The sequence below is a fragment of the Microcebus murinus genome, chromosome 24 (assembly GCF_040939455.1).
Source record: "Microcebus murinus isolate Inina chromosome 24, M.murinus_Inina_mat1.0, whole genome shotgun sequence".
Taxonomy (NCBI): domain Eukaryota; kingdom Metazoa; phylum Chordata; class Mammalia; order Primates; family Cheirogaleidae; genus Microcebus; species Microcebus murinus.
In genome coordinates, this window is record NC_134127.1 from 4,193,292 (window position 1) to 4,218,740 (window position 25,449).

Genomic DNA, 25,449 nt, shown 5'->3' on the forward strand with positions numbered 1-25,449 from the left:
TCATTTCTGATAATATAATACCCAGAATAAATAGAGGGCTCCTTCAACTCAACAGCAAAAATACACACACACACATAAAAAGAACAACCCAGTTCAAAATTTGGCAAAGAACTAAAGCAGGTATTTCTCCAAAAAAGATACATAGGTGGCCAGTAAGCACATGAAAATATGCTCAGCATAATTAGTAATCGGGGAATGCAAATGAAAAGCACAGTGAATTGCCACCTACTAGTCATTATAATGGCTAGTATTAAAAAAAGAGAAAACAATGTGTTAGCCAAGACGTGGATAAATCGGAACCCTTGTGCATTGCTGCTGGGAATGTAAAATGGTATAGTAGCTTTGAAACTAGTATGGCAGTTTCTCAAAAATTAGAGTTACCGTATGCTCCAGCAATTCCACTCTAGGTATGTACCCAGAAGAAATGAAAGCAAGGATTCCAACAGATATTTGTATACCCATGTTCATAGCAGCATTATTCACAATAATCAAAAGGTAGAAGCAACCCAAATGTCTATTGATGGATGAATGGATACACAAAATGTAAAATGTATGTACAGTGGAATATTATTTAGCCATGAAATTCTGATAACATGCTACAAAATGAATATACCTTGAAGATATTTTGTTGAGTAAAAATAAGGACAGAAAAGGACAAATAATGTGTGCTTCCATTTATATAAGGTATCTAGAGTAGTCAGTTTCTTAGAGACAGAAGTAAAGTGGTGGTTACCAGGGTCGTCGGGGAGGGCGCAATGGGGAGTTGTTTAATGGGTACCTAGTTTCATGGACAATGAAAAAGTTCTGGAGACAGTGGTAATGGTGGCACAACAATGGGAATGTACTTAATGCCACTTAATCGTACACTTAAAAATGGTTAAAATGTTAAACTTTATGTTATATATTTATATTTACCACAATTATAAAAAGCAATTAAGTGCTTTTGATTTATTTTGCGACATGACCAGTTTGGTACAATTCTCACATTGGAAATGAGAGCTCATCTTCAAACCATTATTTATGGTCATATAGGCAGTTTTCCTTTGTTTATGAAATGATAAACACTTTACATGTAAAAGTATTAGAGAATGTATCCTATTAAGTTCTTATACTACTACTTTCTATTGTTTAAAACAAATGTGATTTCTAAAAAGAAAGCATTTTCATTTACCCTTTTGAATAAAATGTGTAATAAAAAGAGACTACAAAAAGAGTTCTGTAATAGACAATTTTACTTATCACTTACTTATTCCTCCTCACCCCCATCTCCAGTCCTTGACTCAGGACTGACTTTGACTTATTTATTTATTTTTTGGAGACAATCTCTTGCTCTGTTGCCTGGGCTAGAGTGCAGTGGGGTGATCATAGCTCACAGCAACCTCAAGCTCCTGGGCTTAAGCGATTTTCCTGCCTCAGCCTCCAGAGTAGCTGGGACTATAGGTGCATGCCACCATACCCAGCTAATTTTTCTATTTCTTGTAGACAGGGTCTCTGTCTTGCTCAGGCTGGCCTCAAGTAATCCTGGCCTCAAGAGTGCTAGGATTATAAGCGTGAGCCACCAGGCCCAGACTATGCTGATTTCTTCTTCTTCTTCTTTTTTTTTTGAGACAGAGTCTTGCTTTGTTGCTCAGGCTAGAGTGAGTGCCATGGCGTCAGCCTAGCTCACAGCAACCTCAAACTCCTGGGCTCAAGTGATCCTGCTGCTTCAGCCTCCCAAGTAGCTGGGACTATAGGCACGTGCCACCATGCCCAGCTAGTTTTTTCTATATATATTAGTTGGCCAATTAATTTCTTTCTATTTATAGTAGAGACGGGATCTTGCTCTTGCTTAGGCTGGTTTTGAACTCCCGACCTCGAGCAATCCGCCCGCCTCGGCCTCCCAGAGTGCTAGGATGACAGGCGTGAGCCACCGCGCCCGGCCTATTCTTAATGAAGACCAGTTCCTAGTGGGAAGGGAGGGTATTGGAAACATTCACATGCTAGAGCTTTAGTCTTAAAGAGGTTTGGTAGTTAAAATGTCTGTTAGCATAGCAATTGCACTAGTTTTAACAATTTTATTTTATATTAGACTTACTTTGATCATGACGTAAATGAAGGCCTATTTTATTTTTACATAGAGCAGTTTATGCATTAGGCAAACTGTTAAAGCCAAACTCTTACCTTTAAAACTTATTGTTTTATTTTTAAAATTTCTGAAAGTTATTTTAAAAAATACTGTTACCTTTATATATTTATATACATGATAAAATGTTCTTTGAAATTACATGTATGCAACAAGACAACAAAACAACCCTGCTGTACTTTATGTCTGCAACAAAGGCAGTAAAAGAAAATGTGAACATCACAGTTTTAAGTTCTCATTTTAAAGAATTTTTATAATTCCACCAATTTGTAAAGGTTAGATACTTCTAGAATCAAAGAACAATACTTCAACTAACTTTCTGGAAAGACAAACAAAACAAAACTATTCCTTGTATTTTTTCCTTCAGATTTTTTTTATGGGCATTATAAGAAAAATGGGCAAAAGACTTGAACTCTTCTTGAGAGATGCTATCCAAATGGCCAGTAAACATCGACCAGTTTGTTGTTACAATTTGCGGTTCTTTGATTATAACTAAACATTTCCTCCTGTACCTTTATTGACTCTCCTATGAATTATAGGTTTGTGTTTCTTGTCCATTTATGTTTTGGCTTGTTAAAGGTGTTCTTATCAAATGATGAGATTTTAAATTTATTTCTAATTATATAAGGAATACATAACACATTGTTATGAAAATATTGTAATTACAGTTCTAGCTGATGTCTCCCTTGGTCATCACTCGTAATCCTAGGTCTTAAGGATTACGAGTGATGACCAAGGGACATCTCAGCCCTCACCAGAGACAATCATTGTTACTCGTTGGATGTGTAGTCCTGTAAACCTCTGTGTGTGTGTGTGTGTGTGTGTGTGTGTGTGTGTGTGTGTGTGTGTGGAGGGGGGGGTAATAAAACTGTATCATACCATTATTCTGCAGGAGTTCTTTTTTTTTTTTTCTTTTTAATTTTTTTTATGGAATATATTGAGTATTGATGGAGCTCTTTTTTTTTCCCCTCAGACAGAGTCTCACACTGTGTTGCCCGGGCTAGAGTGCCATGTCATTGGCCTAGCTCACAACAACCTCAAATTCCTGGGCTCAGGCTCCTGCCTCAGCCTCCCAAGTAGCTGGGATTACAGGCGTGCACCACCACACCTGGCTAATTTTTTCTATTTTTAGTAGAGATGGGGTCTCGCTCTTGCTCGGTCTGGTCTCGAATTCCTGAACTCAAGTGATCCTCCTGCCTCAGCCTCCCAGAGTGGTAGGATTACAGGAGTGAGTCACCTTGCCTGGCCAATGGAGCTTTTTTATGTCAATATAGATATATTCTGTTTAATTGCTGCATAGCATTCCATACCATGCATATATCATAGTTTATTTAACTCTTCTCCTATTGAAGGACATTTGAGTTGCTTTCATTTGTTCGCATTTACAAACAGTGCTTCAGTCAGCACCCTTTTATATGTGCTCTAAGTCTTCCCTAATGTAGTTATTGAGAAGTAGAATTTCTAGGCCATAGGGTTTCCTCCTATTTCATAACCGTTTTCAGTTAGTGTTTATCCGATTACTAGTAAAGCTGAGGATTTTTCCATGTTTTTTGGTTGTCTTTCTGCTCTCTGCAAATTGCCTGTTTATACCCTCTGCCCACTTTTACATTAGGCTTGTTTTTTTTTCCTGTATTGATACATAATTCTTTATAAGTCTTATTCAGGTATCTTTGTTTAATATGTTGTATGCATTTTTTCCATATGTGAACTCTTTATATAACAAAATATAATCCTTTGTCATCTTTGTTGCATATTTTTCCACATCTGTATGTCTTTTACTTGTTTCTTCTTTTTTTCTGTTCAATTTCTACCATAATTGGCATTTTTTTTTTTTCCTTAAATGTTTGACACATTTACCAGTAGAGCCATCTGGGCCTAAAATTTTCTTTGTTGGAAAGTTTCCAATTATAGCTTCAATTTCTTTTAATAGTTTACAGAACTATTCATATTTTCTACTTATTTTTTGTGCCAGTATTGGTAAGTTCTGTTTCTCTAGGAATCTGTTCATTCATCTAAATTTTCAAATTTATTAGCAAAAAGGTAGTGATATCCTTATACTGTCTTTTAAATGTTTATAGGATTTGTAGTGCTGTCCTATTTTTCATTTTTTATATCATTAATATTGGTTCTTTTTCTCCTTTTTTTTCTCCTTACCAGGGGTATCAGTTTTATTAATCTTTTTCAAAGAACTAAGGTTTTACTAATCCTCCCCAATGAATATTGATTACACTTCATTCTTGAAAAATATTTTCACTGGGTGTAGAATTCTGCCTGGGTAATTGTTTTCTTTCAACTCTTTGAAGGTAGCATTCCATTGTTTTTTTGGCTTCTGTTTTTCTCTTTCAGTCAGCTCTGTTCGAAAGTAATTGTCTTTTCTGTGGATGATTTGAATATTTTCTTTGTCCTTGATTTTCTACAATTTGAATAAGATATGTCTAGCTGTGATTTTCTGCCTTTTTTATTAGGATTATAAGTTTTCATTTTGTGTCTGTTTTGCATATAGAAATTGTAAGCGATTACCTAATGGAATGTGTTTTTCCTTTGGCAGTTTCTTTTCTTTATCGTAGATAGGGAAGACCTTGCCACTCTCTGTTCCCAAATGTTGAAAAATTCTGTTCTGGGTTTTCTGTGGAATCAGTTGTGTAGATCTAAATCATTTTTAGTGTTGTATCTCCAAATTGATGATGAATTCTTCTTAAAAAATTTACAAAATAACTTTTTTTTTTTTTTTTTTTGAGACAGAGTCTCGCTGTTGTCCAGGCTAGAGTGAGTGCCGTGGCGTCAGCCTAGCTCACAGCAACCTCAAACTCCTGGGCTCGAGCGATCCTCCTGCCTCAGCCTCCCGAGTAGCTGGGACTACAGGCATGCGCCACCATGCCCGGCTAATTTTTTATATATATATCAGTTGGCCAATTAATTTCTTTCTATTTATAGTAGAGACGGGGTCTCGCTCTTGCTCAGGCTGGTTTTGAATTCCTGACCTTGAGCAATCCGCCCGCCTCCGCCTCCCAGAGAGCTAGGATTACAGGTGTGAGCCACCGCACCCGGCCAAAATAACTTTTTAATTTGGTCATTTATTTTAAATGCTTTTTGTGTGTGTCTTAAATTCTTATATGTATTAATAGAGACTCTTTCAGGAGCAGCTGTTTGATGTCAGTAGCTGCTTCTACTTGAAAGGAGCATGCTTTAATCAGATTTTATTTAATCTGTCTTCCTCGCCAATTTTCCAGGGCAGCACCCATGTTTTTCATGTAAGGTGTCTGGTAAAGATGTGAAGCGCTGTTCTGTGGGTGCTTGTGGGAAGTTCTATCATGAAGCCTGTGTCCGCAAATTCCCCACTGCCGTCTTTGAGTCGAAAGGGTTCCGCTGCCCCCAGCACTGCTGCTCCGCCTGCTCTATGGAGAGAGACATCCACAAAGCCAGTAAAGGTAAGACCGCTAAAGAAGGGGCAAAGCGTTTGTTTGTTTGTTTGTTTTTAAAGTGCAGTGGCAAATAATGTTTTAAGCACGTTATTATAAACAACATTCTTCCTGTGTTATCTCTGTGTCTAACAGTTCAGCCACAATAAACAGCATGCCAATTAGGGATTAAGTTCTAATTCAGACCATGAGAAGAAAATTTCATATGTTCAGAATTATCCTTAAAAATCCCTTAGACCATATTGGATAATACCATCTCTCCAGCATTGGAACAGACAATTTTTTCTTTGAACAATCTCTAAATGAGTATAGGCTTGTATTTAGAGGCCATATAGCATGGGAATGACAGAGCCAAACTAGTGACGAAAAAATGTTTTTATTTTACTATAACTAGCATCATATAGGAACCCAGAAAAGCCCAACTCCAAAAATCTCATATCTAACTTATATGTTATACAGAATCCTTTTTAACTTGTTTTTAAACAGGCCGCATGATGAGGTGTTTGAGGTGTCCACTGGCCTACCACTCTGGGGATGCGTGCATTGCAGCCGGAAGCATACTTGTGTCCTCCTACATTCTCATCTGTAGTAATCATTCCAAACGGAGCAGTAATTCTGCTGCTGCTGTAAATGTAGGCTTTTGTTTCGTTTGTGCCAGAGGTGAGTGTCAGTCTTTCCTCTTTATTTCTTTTTGAGGTCATTGGCATATTTCCCCATTAAAATAGAGTCTCAGCATTGGGCGAGAACTCAGGCCATCTAGTACAATCTCCCACCCAGAGCAGAATTCCATTTTATTATATCTTTGAGAGAGATGAACATTTCCAGTAACTAGTCCCTTTTATAATGCTAGACGTCCAAATTGTTAGAATACTAATTCTTCCATAAGTTAACCTAACACCTGCATTTCTAAAAATAATTTATAGTTCAATTCTTAGTTTTTGTATTCAGAGCATCAAAAGGTTAATCTGTTCCCTTCTGCAAATAATTCTTCTGTTGGGAATAGATCCTTCCCATGTCATATTCTTTAATCCAGAACTTTCAACTGATTGAGATTTCACTTGGAAGGCAAGACTAGCACATTTATTTTTCAATTGTTGATGCCATATTTTATCATAATGTTTTGGTCTGGCACTGAGCAAGGCCTGATGGGACGCAGCCAAGCAGCATATGTGGTGGTGTTAGCCAGAGCCAGCAGGGCAGGCGTTCTCGCTCGCCAGCTGTTGATGCTACGTATGCCAAGAGATTGATCAACTACAAACAGTGTCGTGTCCCTGAGGGGATCGGTGAACTGGAGTCTGTGATAAATATATTGGAACTTCTTTAGTTGAATATGATACAGAATATCCAGCTTTATTTCAGCTGTAGTATAATAAAACTTTTGTTTTGGTGCTTAGTAAACATTATAGAAACCAACTAATATCCCCAAATACTGTTTTGTTTTGTTTTTAATATAAGTGCTAAGTTTTCTGAACTTACCCCAGAATGAAATACTTGAAAGGACTCTTAAGGCCCATCAAGCCTCTTAGATTATATTTAAACTATACTGAAGAAAGTGGTTTTTGTTTGTTTGTTAATTTTTGCTTTAGGAGACAGTTCTTTTAATTTGGTGACAGTACTATAAAAATTTTTTTTAGTAGAGTTTAGGAAGTAGGATAGATCTTAAGTGGTTTTGCTTGTGTTTCATTTCTAGGAAACAGCACAGAGGAGGTAGGCAGTGGGGGAGTAAGTAATGGCAGTCCTGTGTGGCACAGCCGCTGGGTCTGTAGTACATGCTCTTTCCGTTTGCCTGAATTTTGTAAGCACACAGGGCTGTCTGCCATTAGAGCAGGAAGCATCGCGTCTTTCTTGACTAGAGCAGTTACAACTGTATCCTGCTCTGAAACCTGGCTGGTACCTGGAGGAGTAGGTCTAAAATGTTTCCTGCCACCTGTAGCAAGAAATAGAAAGGATTCAAATAGGCAAACAGTAAAAAGCATCACTAGTGCCTTTCCCATCTCCCATCCTCAAGCAGTAACCATAGGAAGGAGTTGCTGTAGTAGCTTAGCTTCAGAGACTGTGAAACAGATGAGTGGAAGCGATAACAACATCTCTTAGTGCTTTGCAGACTTTCTCTATTCTGCCATTCCTAGGCATTTGCATTAACTGTTAGTGTATAAGCATACGTAAGTTAGCCAACATTTTATTTTTTTATTTTTTAGTTTTTTTGGAGACAGAGTCTCACTTTGTTGCCCAGGCTAGAGTGAGTGCCGTGGTGTCAGCCTAGCTCACAGCAACCTCAAACTCCTGAGCTCAAGCAATCCTCCTGCCTCAGCCTCCCGAGTAGCTGGGACTACAGGCATGCGCCGCCATGCCCAGCTAATTTATATATATATATTTTTATATATATATATATATATTAGTTGATCAATTAATTTCTTTCTATTTATAGTAGAGACGGGGTCTCGCTCTTGCTCAGGCTGGTTTTGAACTCCTGACCTTGAGCAATCCGCCTGCCTCTGCCTCCCAGAGAGCTAGGATTACAGGCGTGAGCCACCATGCCCGGCCAGCCAACATTTTAAATACCAAGTTTATAACTATTATGTTGGCTTATTTTGAAGTACATTATGAATTAGTATATTAACTGATATATTCTTTTGCTTTATTTCATTCATAATTGGGGCACCTTTAAAATAGACATTTTTCAACTTAGGACAGGTAGAAAATGGTCCACTTTAGAAACTCTAGCCATTGTGTTAAATTTAACTTCTGTGACTTGATTAAAAGTTTGAGAATAACATAAATGAAGGGAAAACCCATGTTTTAACAGCAGAATTTATATTTATATCTTATCAATTTGGCAGTTATTCTGGAAGATTTATTGTATTTAACTGCCTATTTAAGCAAGATTATTTAATTCTCAAATATTTTAACTGTAAAACTTTGTATAGTAAAGAGAAACCTTCATTTTCCTTTCCAGCATTTGACAAGGAATAATTCTAAATAGATCAGATGTTGGGATTTGAGAAGGCTTAAGAGTCTTTTAGAAGTAAATAATGTATGTTATTTTATAAGTATTTATAGACATCACCCTTTTTTAGGAGACCTAGATCCACACACAGAAAGGAAACTGTAATCATTTATGTTTTAGTATTAGAAAATTCAGCTTGTTTTGCTTGTTTCTTGCCTCGTACAGAAATTGTCCCTCCAATAAGGTTTTTTTCTTAGTTTTTGGTTATCGGGCGTTCACAATCATTAAGCTAATTCTTAAGGACTGGAATGTCTAAAAATATTTTTAGAAATGTTTCAAGGTTTAGAAGAGCCGTGCATCCTCTCCACCCCCAGCTAACTCATGGTGCCACCGGAAATGTAAAGGCATTTTTCAGTATATTATATATTCTTTAGCATCTCCTTTCATCCAGGGGATTGTGTAAAATAAGTTACTTAATATTCTGTGATTTTCTTTGTAATGGTAATTTAAAATGGATAAGGTAGGCTAGGGTTTTCTTTTCATTTTAATGTGATTTATTTTGCATATGTAAATTGAACTCTGCTAAACACTATCTGAATGAATTACCACAATTACCACAATTGTCCTAAGAAGTTATTTCCCCCATTTTATACAGATGAGATACTGAAGCCCAGATTACATAATTTGCCCGATGTCACACAGTTACATGGAGGCGTTTGTACCTGATCTTCCTTATTTCAAAGCCCATATTGTTCTATACTGCACTGCCTCCCTCTATTAAATGTATGAAATTCATTTCAACAGCATATAGCTTTTATTAAAGATTCCTGTGCTATTAGCAAAATCAAGTTCCATGGTGTCATCTGGGTCGGAGATAGTTCTGAATTCTCAGTGTAGAGTAACATCAAATGAAAATAACACCCACAGAAAATAAGTAAGTGGTAGCTTCCCTCCCTTCAAAATGATCTCTAAATGAAACAGCTATTGTGATTCGTTAAATCTTAGATTATTATACACTGACCAGCAACCAAGATAGAGAAATTTCTCCTGGTCTCACAGTTCCCTAGGTTTAGAAGTGGCTTACAGCTCCATCATGAACTTAAACTGGGGGAAGAGGGGAGGGAAGGAGAAGAGAGAGTCACAGGTAGGTAGGTAGATCTTGTGTTTTTCTCTAAATAGGATAGCTAATATTGGTAGATCAAAAGGACTGTTTTTATAAACCCTTAAGTTGGTAATCACTTTATATCATGGCAGGAAAAAATTAAAATGGTTTGCATTGCCTCAGTAAAGTTCAGAAAACCATGGTTCCCTTAAAGTCATGTACTGTATTGATAGAAAAAGATTTCCTTATCTGGCAGAGAAAGGTAGGGTTTGTTTGAGTGTATCTCAAGTTATGAATGGAGAAAAAGAGAGACTCCATTCCACCTTTAAATGCTACTTGGTATATTGAAGGTAGATCAGGATCTACTATGTTAGGTAAATGATTCTTATTTCTAACTCATTGATATGTCATTTTGTTCTTGGGGGGCTGTCATCGTAGCACTTCTAAATATTAAGGAATATAGCTTTATTTCCGTAGGGGGTTCTCAGTAAGATGGCAAATACCATTTACATTTCCAAATTATTTGGAATTTTCTTTTGCAGTATATAGGTTTCTATATAGGGATAAGGCATCGAGTAGCTCCACTCCCTTTAATAACTGTAAGAAACCTTTCTGTCAGATCTTTCTTTTTCTTCATATTCTCCCCTCCCCCCACCTTTAAAGCACAGTGACATAATAGATGTTGGTTTATTTTTTCCTCATGGAATCATGGGTAGTTTCATTGCAGCTCATGTCTTTCTGTTTGTTTCGTATAGGGCTGATAGTTCAGGACCATTCAGACCCCATGTTCAGTTCATATGCCTATAAGTCCCACTACCTACTGAATGAATCAAATCGTGCTGAGTTGATGAAATTACCTATGATTCCTTCTTCGTCAGCTTCCAAAAAGAAATGTGAGAAAGGTAATAATCAAAATAGTTTATCTCTTGCTTTCATTTTTGCATTTCCTATTTTTCTCTCTTTAAATGAAGGGGGGAAATGTATGCCTGTCAAACACCATCTGTTGCTTTTGGTAAATTCTGCCTTGGTGGTTGTGACTGTGTCTTCATATGGCTGCACAATTATTTAAAAGGGCTTAAAATAATTCCATTATTACAAATTTTTACTTACTCTTCTCCTTGAATAAATTTTCACACATTCCATATGTGTAGGTTATTGAAATAGAAAACTAGGATTTTGTTCAATATAGAATCATATTCTAAACACTTCCTCTTTTGTCTGGTGTTAGAACTGTCATTCGTGTTAGAATAGAATAGATATAGTATAATTTGTTACTAACTTTCAACTAAATAACAAGAGAGGTTATTAAAAGAAAGAAACTAAGATATTGATACTTAAAAGTTTGATTTTAGAATGCGTTCTGTCATTTTGTTTCTTAAATGTTTTGTTAAGATGCTATGAAAACTAGTTGCCCTTCCCTTAGAAGTTGGTGGGAAGCTGGGGGGCAAAGAGGGCTACCCCAAATACTGGATGTTGGAAGGCAGCTCAGCTGAATTGCTGATGGATGATTTATCCACAGAGAACCAAGAGCTAAATGTATATTTATATTCTCCCAGTTAGTTTAATCTATGGAAGAAAACTTTATATTGTGTTTACTTTTCCATAGCCTACTTGTAATAAAGAAGTGATTTAACAATAATAATATTATTTGGGGAATTGTTATCCCAAAGGGAAAAATAAATGAGCTTGAAAGGTGAAGGCCTTTTCTTGTATACGTTCCTATTATGATCTGGGGGCCAGGTTCAGAATCTTTAAAGAAAACTTTATTCATACCTAATACACCATGTATGTACACTAGATATATTTGAAATGGCTTTTTAAAATTATTATTTATGTTGCCTGTATGATGTACCTTTGTTCTTTGTCAGACATCTGAAATGGCAACTCATGACTAAAAGAAAGAATAACTCAGCAAGTTGATTGGAGAGAGTATTGGCTTATTTGTTTGTTTTCTATTGAAGTTGGATTATATCACCTTATTGATGATACTGCCTACTTCTAAAACAAAGATGAACATAGGTTTGACTTACTCCAAAATTAGTCTACCAAAGCATTTTAAGGAATGCTTTATTTTCCTGTTAGTACCTTTATGAAATTACATTGATTCAATTGTTACTTTGTTTTCAGTACTAAGTATTAACCTTGACATGAATTGAAATTATTTTGAGCCCTCTGTTTGCTTAGCTTGAACCATCTTACTTCGCTTGTATCCTAAAGTAGTTTTCTTGCATAGCACCAAGGTGGATCATTCATATTTTTATTTTTTTCTATTTCCCTTGTGTATTTTAAACATCTTTATCATGATTTTCATTTATGATTCTGGCTCCTGTATTTCCTCTGAAATAAGACATAAAATTAAGGACTATTCCAAATGTTAAAAGTGGCCAGCCTGACTTTTCCACAACAGCACGAATAATCACTTGTCCTCTAAAGCTGTTTGCAAAGACTGTTTTCTCCCTGTTTGTCAGTCCTTTCTGATGGAAGAATAAATAATCTCATTTTACTTTAAATTTATAAAAGAATTCCCTTCCTAGGCTTAGAGCATTCAGGCAGCTAATCTCTAGGTTGGAGAATTGAGCCAATTAATCCATATTGAGATCTGCAGTCAAAGGAAAAAAAAATCCCAATAATTGAAGTAAAAGCTTTTAAGCAGAGGAAATATAGTAATTTAATTCATCACTGGTTGTATATGGATTTTCTTTTTGTTTTTATGTTAATCAGAAGTTTGAAAGTCTGCAGGAAGACAAGATTTTTCTGGAAAATTGATAGCAAATCCTCAAAAGGTTGGAGCAAATGATTGGATAAAGTTGTATAGAGTGCTGTTAACCTTTTGCTTATGAGACTTTAAATCTTAGTACACTCCTGGGTTATAGACTTTATTTTCAAATTAAAAGATTAAATTTTTTATAGTAAATGTCTTTATTATATTTCATCTTTAGTGGCTAAAAACCTTCTCTGTCACTTGTTGAAATATGTATTAGAAATACCTAATCTCCCCCCCAAAAATCTCATATTTCTTTGGATTTAAAAATATATTTTTCTGCTACACCTGTTTTGATCTCAATCCAGAGATCGTTTTGTGTGTTTAAAAGGAGAGGGTTTTGATAGGGAACTTGGAAGGATCTCCTAACGTGTGGTACTTCATTCTACAGTGATAATTACTTAGTTTTATGCTATAAAGCAGTGGTTCTCAATGTGCAGTTAGAAACGACTTATGTAAACAAAGTTTTTGAGCTGTGTTTAATATTTCAGAAAATGTAACAATTACACATTTGTGCAAAATAAGACTGTATGAGTTTCTTTTTATTTGGCTATGATTTTAACAATTTAATATTACTAGTTTTGTTATTGGGATCAGAATCTTGGATTGGCATTTATATCTTAATAAAAATAGGAGAAATTGTTACTTTTAAAATGCAGATTTTTTTGTGGTGGATAAAATATTTGAAAACATGTAGGTTCATGAGCAAGGAAAAGGGGATCCTTGGTGAGTGAAAAAGTTGCAGACCACTGCTGTATAGCCTGCTTAATAACTTTATCTTCATGGAAATAATGATATTGTAATCACCAATTTGAGAATCTACATTCCTTTTGCTTTTTTATATTCTTTATGGAAAGAAAAAATACTAATAACTGATTGGCTATTTTCATTCTTGCTGATTTTATCATAAAGGGATTTAGTTAACTATGGCAGTGGATTAAAATGCAAACATGAAACTGTTGTTTTCTTTATTAGCTCTGAAGGAGAAAAAAAAGTTGCTACTTATATCTTTAAAAATCTGCTCTCAAATCTACTCAGTTGAAAGATCTTATGCTTCTATTTTGTCACATGTTAGAGTTTTAGTTGCTTTCTAAACTGATACCTCAATAGCCCACATTTTGGAGGAGTAAAGAGTACAGTAATGCTTTTGGTACTCAAAAGCTCTGAAATCTGGCCGCTGAAGCCCTGAAAAATAACTAAATATGTTCATTTGCTATTTTAATCCATCACTATAGATATGACTCAATCCCTTTGTTATTTTTTCCCAATTTGAATCCAGTTTAATATGCTCAAAAGATAACTTTCTCCCTTTTCTTTCTTTTTCTCTTTCCTCTTTTCTCAGTTATTAAGACTGTTTATTTGTTTCAAGGTGGAAGATTGCTCTGCTGTGAATCGTGCCCGGCTTCCTTCCACCCGGAATGCCTGAGCATAGACATGCCAGAAGGCTGCTGGAATTGCAATGACTGTAAAGCTGGCAAGAAACTGCATTACAAGCAGATTGTTTGGGTCAAATTGGGAAATTACAGGCAAGTTTTTCCAAGGACAAAGAGTAAATATTCAGTCATTGTGCAGGCCAGGTTCATAATCTGGATACAAAGCAGCTAGCAGGTGGACAGGTGGAACAGCACAGACTTCCTTAAAGAAGAAAGAAAAGAAACATGTATTCAGTCTGGGTTGTTCAGGGGTTGGGAAGGTTATGTAGCTGTTGAATTTTTTTCCTTTTCTCTGGGATTGGTCAGTTGACTTTTGATTTTTAAGTCTGAAAGTTATTTTATACTAATGAACTATGTACTACTAGATTTTGGAATAAAAGGGCTTATGTGGCCAGGGGAGGTGATGTTTTCTTTGTCTTAATTAGATTTATATTGATTTCTGATTTCTAATAAGATCAAGAGATTATATCCTGGCCAAAGCAGCTCTTTGCCCATGAATCTTAGTCCATTTTGTTCTAGCTAGAAGCCCTAAACTGTGTGTAAAGAGAGAGCAAGGAAGTATGTGTGATTGCCGTTATTTTAATGAAACTTTCTTCTTTAAGACTTTTAAGAAGGTTTCACTGAACAAGTAGAGCAATATATTATTAAAACCCTACATTTTGGCTGTCGTGGTAACTCACATCTGTAATCCCAGCACTTTGGTGGGGGGCACGGAGTGGATTGCTTGAAGCCAGGAGTTCAAGACTAGCCTGGGCAACATATTGAGACCTCGTATCTACAAAAAATAAGAAAAATTAGGTGGGTGTGGTGGTGCACAGCTGTAGTCCCAGCTACTCAGGAGGCTGAGGCAGGAGGATGGCTTGAGCCCAGGAGTTTCAGGTTGCAGTGAGCTATCATGACGCCACTGCACTCTAGCCTGGGCAACAGAGCTAGACCCTGTCTCTAAACAAACAAATAAAAACTCTACTTTTTTAGGCATGTATTTATCATTTTACTAAGAAAATAGTTACTATTCAAGATAGCACAACAGAGTTCTGCTTTTTAATCAGAATCTCAAGTAAAACATATTTATAGAATTTCAGGCCAGGCATGGTGGCTCACGCCTGTAATCCTAGCACTCTGGGAGGCCGAGGCGGGAGGATTGCTTAAGGTTGAAACCAGCCTGAGCGAGAGCGAGACCCCATCTCTACTATAAATAGAAATAAATTAATTGGCCAACTAATATATATAGAAAAAATCAGCCGGGCATGATGGCGCATGCCTGTAGTCCCAGCTACTCGGGAGGCTGAGGCAGGAGGATCGCTTGAGCCCAGGAGTTTGAGGTTGCTATGAGCTAGGCTGATGCCACGGCACTCACTCTAGCCTGGACAACAAAGTGAGACCCTGTCTCAAAAAAAAAAAAAAAAATTTTTCAAACATACTGTAATTTTTTTAAGGAGGAGCTGTGTTGTTTTCTGTTTCAAATATGCTGATTGCTTACCTATTTAACTTTTGTTTTTTCTTTAAAGACAGGGTCTCACTCTGTCACCCAGGCTAGAGTGCAGTGGCATCATCATAGCTCACAGCAACCTCAAACTCCTGGGCTCCAGCAATCCTCCTGCCTCAGCCTCCTGACCAGCAGGGACTACAGGCAGACACCACCACTTCCGGCTAATTTTTCTATTTTTTTGTAGAGTGCTCAGACTGGTCTCAAACTGCTGGCCTCAAGCTATCCTCCCACCTCAGCCTCCCAAAGTGCTAGGATTACAGGTGTAACCCACTGTGCCCAGCCTACCTAGTTAATCTCTCTCTCTTTTTTTTTTTTTTTTACTGTTAATAAGATTTAATAAGCACTTTGTGCCTGGCTCTGTTCCAAAGATTCTAAAAGTGGGTTATTTCATTTAGTTTTCACAGTGCCCTCAGGAAGTACAGTTGACTCTTGAACAATACAGGGGTTAGGGGTACTAACCAGCCCCCTACCCCATGCATACATGCTCCTCTGCACAGTTGAAAATCCCCATATTGGCATGGCATAGCGGCTCACACTTGTAAATCATAGCACTTTGGGAGGCAGATTGTATGTTCAGTAAGAAAGACAAATAGAAAAGGGGCAAAGAATAGGAAATCGAAAATAAACATGGAAAAATGCTCAACTTCACTAAAAATAAATGCACATTAAAAAGATTTTATTTTCAGTTAACAGATTGGCAAAGATTTAAAAGATGGATGATTTTGTGTGCAGCGAGGGCATGAAGAAATGACTGCTTCCTGCAGTGCAGTCTGCTCTCACATGTCAAAGTTATAACTGCATAGATGCCCTCTGAGTAGCACTCTACTTCAGGAAATTTAGAGAAAAAAATTGAATAAGCAGGCAAAAGTTTATTTATAGGGGTGTTCGTTACAGTATTATTTCTAATTGCAAAAATTTGAAATAACCCAAAAACTCAGTCAGTGGGGAGGGGATGGATCTGTGAGATAAACCATAGTGTGTCCGTATTGTAGAAAACCATTAAGCCAATGAAAGGATAATACAGGTCTGTATAGCAACATGAGAAGCTATCCATGATATATAATGTGTTCATATAATTTGTAAAAATTGTAGGTCTAAATATGTTATGTTTTTAATACCTGGAAAGAAATACTTCTAATGTTAATAATCTCAGGAATAAGATTACAAGGGAAGGTATTTTTACTTTTCTATTATGTATTTCTGCATTGTTTTAATTTTTAAAAAATGCAGGCTGGGCGAGGTGGCTCACGCCTGTAATCCTAGCTCTCTGGGAGGCCAAGGCGGGCGGATTGCTCGAGGTCAGGAGTTCAAAACCAGCCTGAGCAAGAGCGAGACCCCGTCTCTACTATAAATGGAAAGAAATTAATTGGCCAACTAATATATATATAAAAAAAATTAGTCGGGCATGGTGGCGCATGTCTGTAGTCCCAGCTACTCGGGCGGCTGAGGCAGAAGGATCGCTTGAGCCCAGGAGTTTGAGGTTGCTGTGAGCTAGGCTGACGCCACGGCACTCACTCTAGCCTAGGCAACAAAGCGAGACTCTGTCTCAAAAAAAAAAAAAAAAAATGCACATACTGCTTTCTTCCCTTTTTTTGTTTTGTCTTTTTCAGAGCCTTGCTCTGTCACCCTGGCTAGAGTGCAATGGCATTATCCTAGCTCATTGCAACCTCAAACTCCTGGGCTCAAGCCATCCTCCTGCCTCAGCCTCCTGAATAGCTGAGACTACCAGCACACACCACCTCCCCTGGCCAATATTTTTTTATTTTGGGGGTCTCGCTCATTCTCAGGCTAGTCTTGAACTCCTGGCCTCAAGTGATCCTCCCACTCTAGCTTCCCAGAGTGCTAACAATTATAAGCATGAACCACCACACCTGGCCTGCTTTCACAATTTAAAAAAAAACATATCTTTTCAGGTTGAGGAGGAGTGACAATTAATAAATTTAAGACATTCCTAGATAAGAAATATCTGAAGCAGTGTGAGAAGCCTTCAGAGTAATTTTTTTTAAAGTTACAAATATGAAAAGATCTTTAACTTAATTTAATATGAATACTTAAATTTTAATCACATTACATTTTAAAAGAAGCCCAAAGCAGTGCTCAAGTTAAGTTCACAAACCCATTGAGATTTTTGTATCTAGGTCAGATTCTTCTTGTATGTTTTGGAAAGACTTCCATCCGTGAACTAATTCTTAATATATTTCTTTCCAATCAGGCCCAGGGGGCCACATGAAGCTGTTTATTTTCAATAGCTAGTTACTCCAATGCGCTGCTTCCTGGGGGAGAATGTGCGGGCCTGGGACAACGCCTGGCAGAAAGCGGGCCTCTTTCTAACTGCCCGTGCTGAATGCAGGAATCGTGTAGATAATTTAATTACCCTCAAATGGTTTAGAAATAAACAGAGCCTGCTTTGAGGATAAACCTCAAAGACTGATCACATGAAATAGTGGGTTTTATCTTGTTTTTTTTTTTAAAGCAATTTGAGCATGGATTGTTACTCATGTTTTTAATCCTTAGATGACAGCAAGGTATCTTGCATATGATACTTATTCAGGCTCTCTAATATAAATCTGGGGGTACAACCATGTCATTGTTTATCTTCTCAACAATACAGTTATTTGTTAAATAAATGGTTTTATTAGGTATATGTAAAATAAGAGATTGAAAAAAATGTTAAGTCTATATTGTCCATATTGCTGATCTTATATACTACAAAGCTCATGTGCAGCTCTCTGAAATTGGCCTCATTTTATTAGCTTGATCCTTGAATTCCTGACTTGTCCAATTGGTACAAATTGTCAAATTTTCTTACAGATGGCTTCATGTAGTGATTGCTGTAGTTTGCAGTTACAGTATGAAACAGTTGTTTTCATTCTGTCCCCTGTCCCACTATGATCTAAAATGAATTAAATTCTGAAATACAAATTCATATAAAGTCTAGTATATTTGCCCTGGTTGACTAGAGATCCAGAAAATGCTGATTTGAATGGGGGTGGTAATTGTTTACTATAGCATCAGTTTATTCTCAAAATAATTCCCGTGACTACTAGAAATAACACTTTTTTACTATTAAAGATAATCTTGGTGTTAAGTTTGGGGAAAAACATGATTTTTTTGGATTGAAATTGAGTTTGGAATAGCATTATAATCTAATTCTTGAGTTGGGTAGTGGGTTCAGTGTTAATTATTTTATTATACTTTATAACTTAAATTTTCAGGATATACTTTCATAAATATCAAATATTTTTTAAAGAAAAAACATTAATAGATCAGGTGTTTAAGGCCAGTTTGTTTAGTCTGTGTTCATTATTTCATTAATTTGTTAATTAATATGTTTTTAAATGATAGGTGGTTTGAGTAGACTAAAGATAAGCAAGTGTTTTTGCATTCTTAAAATAGGAATGAAAACTGCAAAATACAAAACCATTTTTTCCGTCCTGCCAACCATCTTCTTGGTCTAAAATTGCTTTTGCTTTCAGATGGTGGCCAGCGGAGATCTGCAATCCCAGGTCTGTGCCACTGAACATCCAGGGCCTTAAACATGACTTGGGGGACTTCCCTGTGTTCTTCTTTGGTTCTCATGACTACTATTGGGTGCACCAGGGCAGAGTGTTCCCTTATGTTGAAGGAGACAAAAGCTTTGCTGAGGGACAGACTAGTATTAACAAGACCTTCAAAAAAGGTAAGTGGAGTGATGTTTACAGGGATTCAAATGTCAGACTCCAGTGTTGACTTCTCAATATCTAACTTACAAATGACATATTTCTGGTATTAGAGAATTTCTACCAAGTGTTATGATCCTGTGTCCTGTAAGCTTCCAAGCACATTAAAACCAGGTTTGAAATACATTTCAGTATAGTAGAGACTGTGCTGCATATGTGAAAGAGTCTCTTCAGTGATCTTTTGTGTAAACACAGCTTGTGCTGGGAACGGTCTTCTTAACCAAGGGAAGGTCTTTGCCACAGCAGAGGGTAAAGGCTTTCCGTGAAGAGCCTACAACTGTTTCTGCAATGAGTTGCTGTAATTTTAGCTTTCTGGGTAAAAGTAAAATGCATTTAAATCTAGTACAAAGTAAAGCACTGCTCTTAGCGTCACTTGGAGGCTTCCGATCACTGAAGTGGGGCCTCTTCTCTGCGGCAGCATCAGCACAGAGTGTAGCGTTCAGCGAGTTACATCCTATTTCAATGTTACCCTGTCCTGATGGAAAATGGTATCTCCAGAATATAATTTTAAAAAGAAAATCTAAGGCCAGATGGAAAGGCAGTATAAAACCACTAACAGTTTTTGTTTTTGTTTTTGGTATTTATATACTTTGTTTGGTCTTATTGGCAGCACTAGAAGAAGCTGCAAAACGTTTCCAGGAATTGAAAGCACAAAGAGAAAGTAAAGAAGCCCTAGAGAGTGAAAAAAACTCAAGAAAACCCCCTCCCTACAAACACATCAAAGTAAGTCTCTACCCATGAAAACACGGGTATTTAACAGACAAGATGGAATGCGTTACTCTCTTAGTAGTTAAAGGCCCTTTGGACTTACGAAAACTTTTGCCAATTATCACCCAGCCTTCTGTGAAGCAAACCGAGAGCTTTTGTTGGAAGCATCAGATGGAGGAGTGGCCGACAGGCCCTCTGCTCCCTAGCAGCAGCACGTCTGATAGCAGACCTGTTCTCCCACCCGCTGACCTGCGACCTTATTCCAGAGAGCCCACAGACAAGCGTGTCTGCTCGTTTTCAGTCACGAAATTTCCATCAGCCAGTGGAAGAAGAAATACACAGAGTTACCTTAGGCTTTATATTTTTGTCAACTGAGGAGAGATGGTTGTTATTCTTAGCTTATTCATGGGGAAATTAAGCTAAAGAGCCTTTCTCAGAGTCACACCACAGGGCAGTAGCATGGATGTTTTAGGTGTTCCCGTTCAAATTGCTAATAGATTACTCACCTTCCGCCTCCATCTCATTCGTGATTTTGTTTTCTAGGCTAACAAAGTAATAGGAAAGGTTCAGATCCAGGTTGCCGACCTGTCGGAGATTCCCCGCTGTAACTGCAAGCCGGCTGACGAAAACCCTTGCGGCTTGGAATCAGAGTGCCTGAACAGAATGCTGCAGTACGAGTGCCACCCGCAGGTGTGCCCCGCTGGAGAGCGATGTCAGAACCAGTGCTTCACAAAGAGGCTCTACCCCGACGCAGAGATCATCAAAACCGAGCGAAGAGGCTGGGGCCTCAGGACCAAAAGGAGCATTAAGAAGGTAGCATGGGATGGGCGGGTGGAAGCAGCCAGAACCTGTGCCGTTGTGAACCTGGGCCGCTTCAATAGGTTATAACTGTAGGGCTATAATAAATAGGGATTTATGGCAAAGTTTTGAAATTTCCCATGTTGAGAGTTTAGCACTACTCGAGCAAAGAAGTGGTAAGAAGAGGATAGCAATAAAATGTATGGGCCAGGCGCGGTGGCTCACGCCTGTAATCCTAGCACTCTGGGAGGCCGAGGCGGACAGATTGCTCGAGGTCAGGAGTTTAAAACCAGCCTGAGCAAGAGCGAGACCCCGTCTCTACTATAAATAGAAACAAATCAATTGGCAAACTAATATATGTAGAAAAAATTAGCCGGGCATGGTGGCGCATGCTTGTAGTCCCAGCTACTCGGGAGGCTGAGGCAGGAGGATCGCTTGAGCCCAGGAGTTTGAGGGTGCCATGAGCTAGGCTGATGCCACGGCACTCACTCTAGCCTGGACAACAAAGTGAGACTCTATCTAAAAAAAAAAATTAAAAAAAAAATAATAAAATGTACGTAAACTTTGAGTGTCCTATGATCAGTCATAAAGAGGAGAAGGAACATTGGTAATTTTCTATGTGAAATATTTTTTACTTGTTAAGCAAAATGATTTAAAAGTCTTCATAAAAGCAAAATAGTAAAGTTAAGAATATATTGGGATAGAAACTGGCAAACCTGGGACTTTGCTCGTGTTATAATTCATCAATGGTGAAACCATGGCCAAGTCACTTAACTTCCTGAGTCTCAGTTTCCTCATCTCTAAAATGGACATAATAATATTCCCTGTCCTACATATTTAAAGATTGTCACAAATCTTGAATTTGATTATATATGCAAAAGCAATTGGGAAAAGTTGATATCTTTAACACTTATAAATGATTTTCGTTTTTATACTCTGAGACAGCTTTTTAAGGCAGTCTCTTTGTTTAACACAAGAAATGCATGCCCATTGTAGAAAACTTTTTAAATGCAAATAAAGAAAAGTGAAAATTACCAGTAAATTCTGATATTCAAACAGTGGCTCTCAAATTTTAGAGTGCCTGAGACTCCCAGTCTTATTGAAAACAGTGTCTTACTGAATTAGAGTATCTGGTGTGAGTCTGGAATAATCTGCATTTTAAAACAACCCCCAACCCTACCCCCACTCACACCCCTAGCCCTGCTTGCCAAGAGCCATCTGCTGTCCAAAACTTGAGGTGTATGCACTGAGAGAAAGTAGACCTAGTGGGAATTTAAAATTGCTCCTGCCATTTTTCTACCTTTTTTAAAATCACCTTTGTAATTAAAAAGTATCATCCAATGTAGTAAAGAAAGGTTATACAATTCAAAAAAGATGGTAGAGTGACATTCCTCCTTCATCTCTTCAATTCCTGGTCTCCTCACCAGAAATAACCATTGTTAATAGTTTTAGAACGTTTTCTGTATAGTTATAAACATAAACATATGTAGGCATATATATTCATATATCCTATATTTGTAAGGTTTCTAAACATAAACATGATCATGCATAGTCTCTTCTCATTTAAATAATACATCATAAATACATTTCTGTGGCAGTTCATATAGATTTCATCTCATTCTTTTTAACAGTCTCATTGTAGTCCACAACAAAATGTGCTATAATTTATTTAACCTATTCCCCAATAAATATATACATATGTTTTTTAAATTCTATAACGAACACTCTTTGTCATCTATCTTTGTGCACCTGTTTCTTTAGGTAAGGTTTCTTGAAGTGAAACTCATTCATTTAGTACATATTTATTAAGCTGCTTCTGTGTGCCTGCTACCATCCAAGGCAGGTGAAAACAGCAGTGAACAAAACACTCACAGCCCTTACCTTTGTGGATCTACTAGAGGAGACAGATGATGAGCAGACTCGTGATGTTGAGAGCCACCGCCTGCTGCGAGGGCGAAGCTGGACGAGGGACAGCTGGTGACAGAGGTTGCTCTCTTAAATTGACTGGCTGAGGAAGGCCTGAGGCGGCAACATGTGACCAGGCCGTGTGAAGTGGCAAAGCCACGCGGGGACAGACGGGAGAAGACCGTGTCAGGCTGAAGGGAAGGCAGGGAAAGGCCTGGCTTGCTCTGGAATAGCAAGAGAGCTGGCGCGCCTGGGGAGGAGCGACAGGAGAGGACTATTAGGAGATGAGGCGACGAGGGTGGCCAGCCAGGGTCTAGATCAGAGCCGCCTTCTGGGTCATGGGGTAGCAAACTTCTGGAAGATTCTGGTAGGAAGTGACTTGATCTGACTTTTGGTGTATTAGTTTTCTGTTGTTGCATAACAATATTACCACAGAGTTAGCAACTTAAAACATAACACACATTTCATTTTCTCACAGTTTACGTGGGTCAGGAGTCCAGGCAAAGTGCTCTAGGTAGGGTCTCCCAGGGCCACAGTCAAGGTGTAGACCAGGGCTGGGTTCTCTCTTGACTTGACTAGGGAAGGATCCCCTTCCCTGCTTGCGTGGCCGCTGGCAGCACTCCGTGCTTAGTAGGTCTGAGAGCTTCGGGGTGTTTGGGTTGTGGGGTGCTGCTTCTTGCTGTTGGCCGGGAGCTGCGTTCAGCTTCTAGAGCCCGCCACAGTTCCTCGCCACGTGGGCTCCCAGCGTGACCACTCGTTTCCTCACAGTCAACAGTGGAGGCACTGCAGCCAGACAGACTCTAAAGTCTTACGTAATAAACACACATAATCACATCGTCCCGCCACCTTTGCCGTGTTCTGTTGGTTAGAAGCGAATCACAGGGCCCGCCATGCTCGGAGGGCTCACACAGTGGCATGGACACGGGAAGGGAGGGATCACAGCGGCCACCTTGAGAGTCTGCACACTCGGGTCTCCAAAGGATAACTTTGGCCGTAGCATGGAGAATTTAGGATAAGGGAGAAGGAGTGATAAAAAGAGGAGACCGTTGGAGTAGTCCAGGAGACAGGTGGCAGTGGTAGTGCGGGACCCCTAGGGATGTAAATTGAGGCAGCAGAGAAGTGGTTGGGGCTCTGATGTTTTGAAGGCAGAACCAACAGGACATGCTGATCATTGGACACGTGGTTGGGTTGCTGGCCAAAGGCCAGTTACATTTAAATGTCATTATATAATGGGAAAATTTTTATATTACTTTTTTTTTAAGGCAGGGTCTCACTCTGTCATCTAGGCAGTGGCATCATCAGAGCTCACTACAGCTTTGAACTCCGGGCCTCAAGCGATCCTCCTGCCCCAGCCTCCCAAAGTGTTGGGATTACAGGCATGAGCCACTGTACCCAGACCACACATAAAAACCTTACCTATGATTTCAGAGAAATTTATGGGCCCATCCTGAAATCCATCCAGTTTAATATGGTGGTCTTAACACCTTTTAATAGTTGTAGTTATTCTAAAATGTATTCTAAGATAATTTTTTATTAAGCTAATGATATAATCGAGAGAAAATACAATCTGGATTTTTCTGCCCTTTAGCACTGATTGCTAATATAAGACAATCCATCTTTTACAAAATAGCTAAAAATATATGGTCATTGAAAAGAATAATTAGGCCGGGCGTGGTGGCTCACTCTGGGAGGCCGAGGCGGGTGGATTGCTTGAGGTCAGGAGTTCGAAACCAGCCTGAGCAAGAGCAAGACCCCATCTCTACTAAAAATAGAAAAATTAGCTGGGCATGGCAGCATGCACCTGTAGTCCCAGCTATTCAAGAGGCTGAGGCAGGAAGATCACTTGAGCCCAGGAGTTTGAGGCTGCAGTGAGCTGTGATGATACTACTGCACTCTACCCAGGGCGACAAAGTGAGACTCTTGTCTCAGAGAAAAAAAGGAAATTGAACCGCCTTTCTCACTCCCCCCCTTCATTAAAAAAAAAAGAAATTTCTTTTAAAAAGTATTAAATATTTAACTACAGCCTTTTTGCTACAGTCTTTAAGGACAGATTTGTAGCATTTTTAAAGTTCTTGAATTTGTTATTTTTTTCACAAGTGAATTCACACTTAATGGTTTTAAGTATATTAAGCAACTCTTTGAGGCTAAAGACTTGTAACTTTTAGGGAATCTGAAACATTTCGATCTTTATTCAAATGGTATCGAGTTCATGAGACCTGCACTCCTCATATCTGATATCAGCACTTTAATTTTTTTATATTCACACATTTTCATAGAATAGCAAATATAAACCATAATAAATCATTATCAAGCTTTTACAGTAATAGAATCATTTCTTTGAATGAAATTTTATCTTGAATCCCAATCCGTGAAAAAAGATAAAGTTCATTTGGTAAAATTTTACTCTGTACATTTTCGTTAAAGAAAATTTGCCCTGAAGTAGTAAAGGACAGTAACAGTAGGTGGCGGTGCGGCCAAGAGGGCCTCCTGCTCTGCCTTTGATGTCCCCTCCCTGTGCAGGGTGCTGTAGCAGCGCGTGTCAAGGTACTGACTGGGCAGCGAAAGCCGGCCGAGGCTTTTAACCTCAGCGTGCACAGTACACACCACGTGCACGACGCCCTCTGCCCTAGGGGGAAAGACGGACGGGAAGCGTGCGTAGAGAAAATTGGCTGTCGATGGCGCTGCAGGTTATAGAGGAATCGTTTTTCTTCCTCTAACATAATTCTTTGTCACAGCTTATACAGCACATAGAAATGGGCGAGAAGAAAAGCCAGAGGTCCGCTTCTGTGGCGCCCACTCCGCAGTTGAAACGAGGCTGGTGTTCCTCACTGACCTCACTCAGCACGCCGCCAAGGGGAGTCTTCTCATTTCACCCACTAATTGCTTTTCTCTTATCATAGAAGCAATAATCTATTTTTACCAATAGAAAAAGATTAAATATTTTTAAGAGCACTGACTTATGTTCTTAATGATATACCAAAATCTGAAAATATGATAGAGTACTTCATTTTGGATTACTGATATTTACTGTCGACGGTTCTGTGAC

The 25,449-nt window shown here is 38.3% G+C and overlaps 1 protein-coding gene across 3 annotated transcripts in view; it reads left to right on the forward strand.

Annotated features, from left to right (window-relative positions):
* NSD3 (nuclear receptor binding SET domain protein 3) overlaps window positions 1–25,449 on the forward strand; it is a 103,827-nt gene that overhangs the window by 65,105 nt on the left and 13,273 nt on the right. For 2 of the 3 annotated variants that reach the window (XM_012762969.2, XM_012762971.2), the window contains exons 13-19: window positions 5,353–5,550; window positions 6,028–6,201; window positions 10,346–10,492; window positions 13,721–13,877; window positions 18,750–18,952; window positions 19,603–19,715; window positions 20,244–20,513. In XM_012762969.2, the coding sequence (XP_012618423.1) occupies window positions 5,353–5,550; window positions 6,028–6,201; window positions 10,346–10,492; window positions 13,721–13,877; window positions 18,750–18,952; window positions 19,603–19,715; window positions 20,244–20,513 (1,262 nt within the window). The remainder of the gene's footprint in view (window positions 1–5,352; window positions 5,551–6,027; window positions 6,202–10,345; window positions 10,493–13,720; window positions 13,878–18,749; window positions 18,953–19,602; window positions 19,716–20,243; window positions 20,514–25,449) is intronic. The other variant, XM_012762972.2, reaches the window with a different exon arrangement.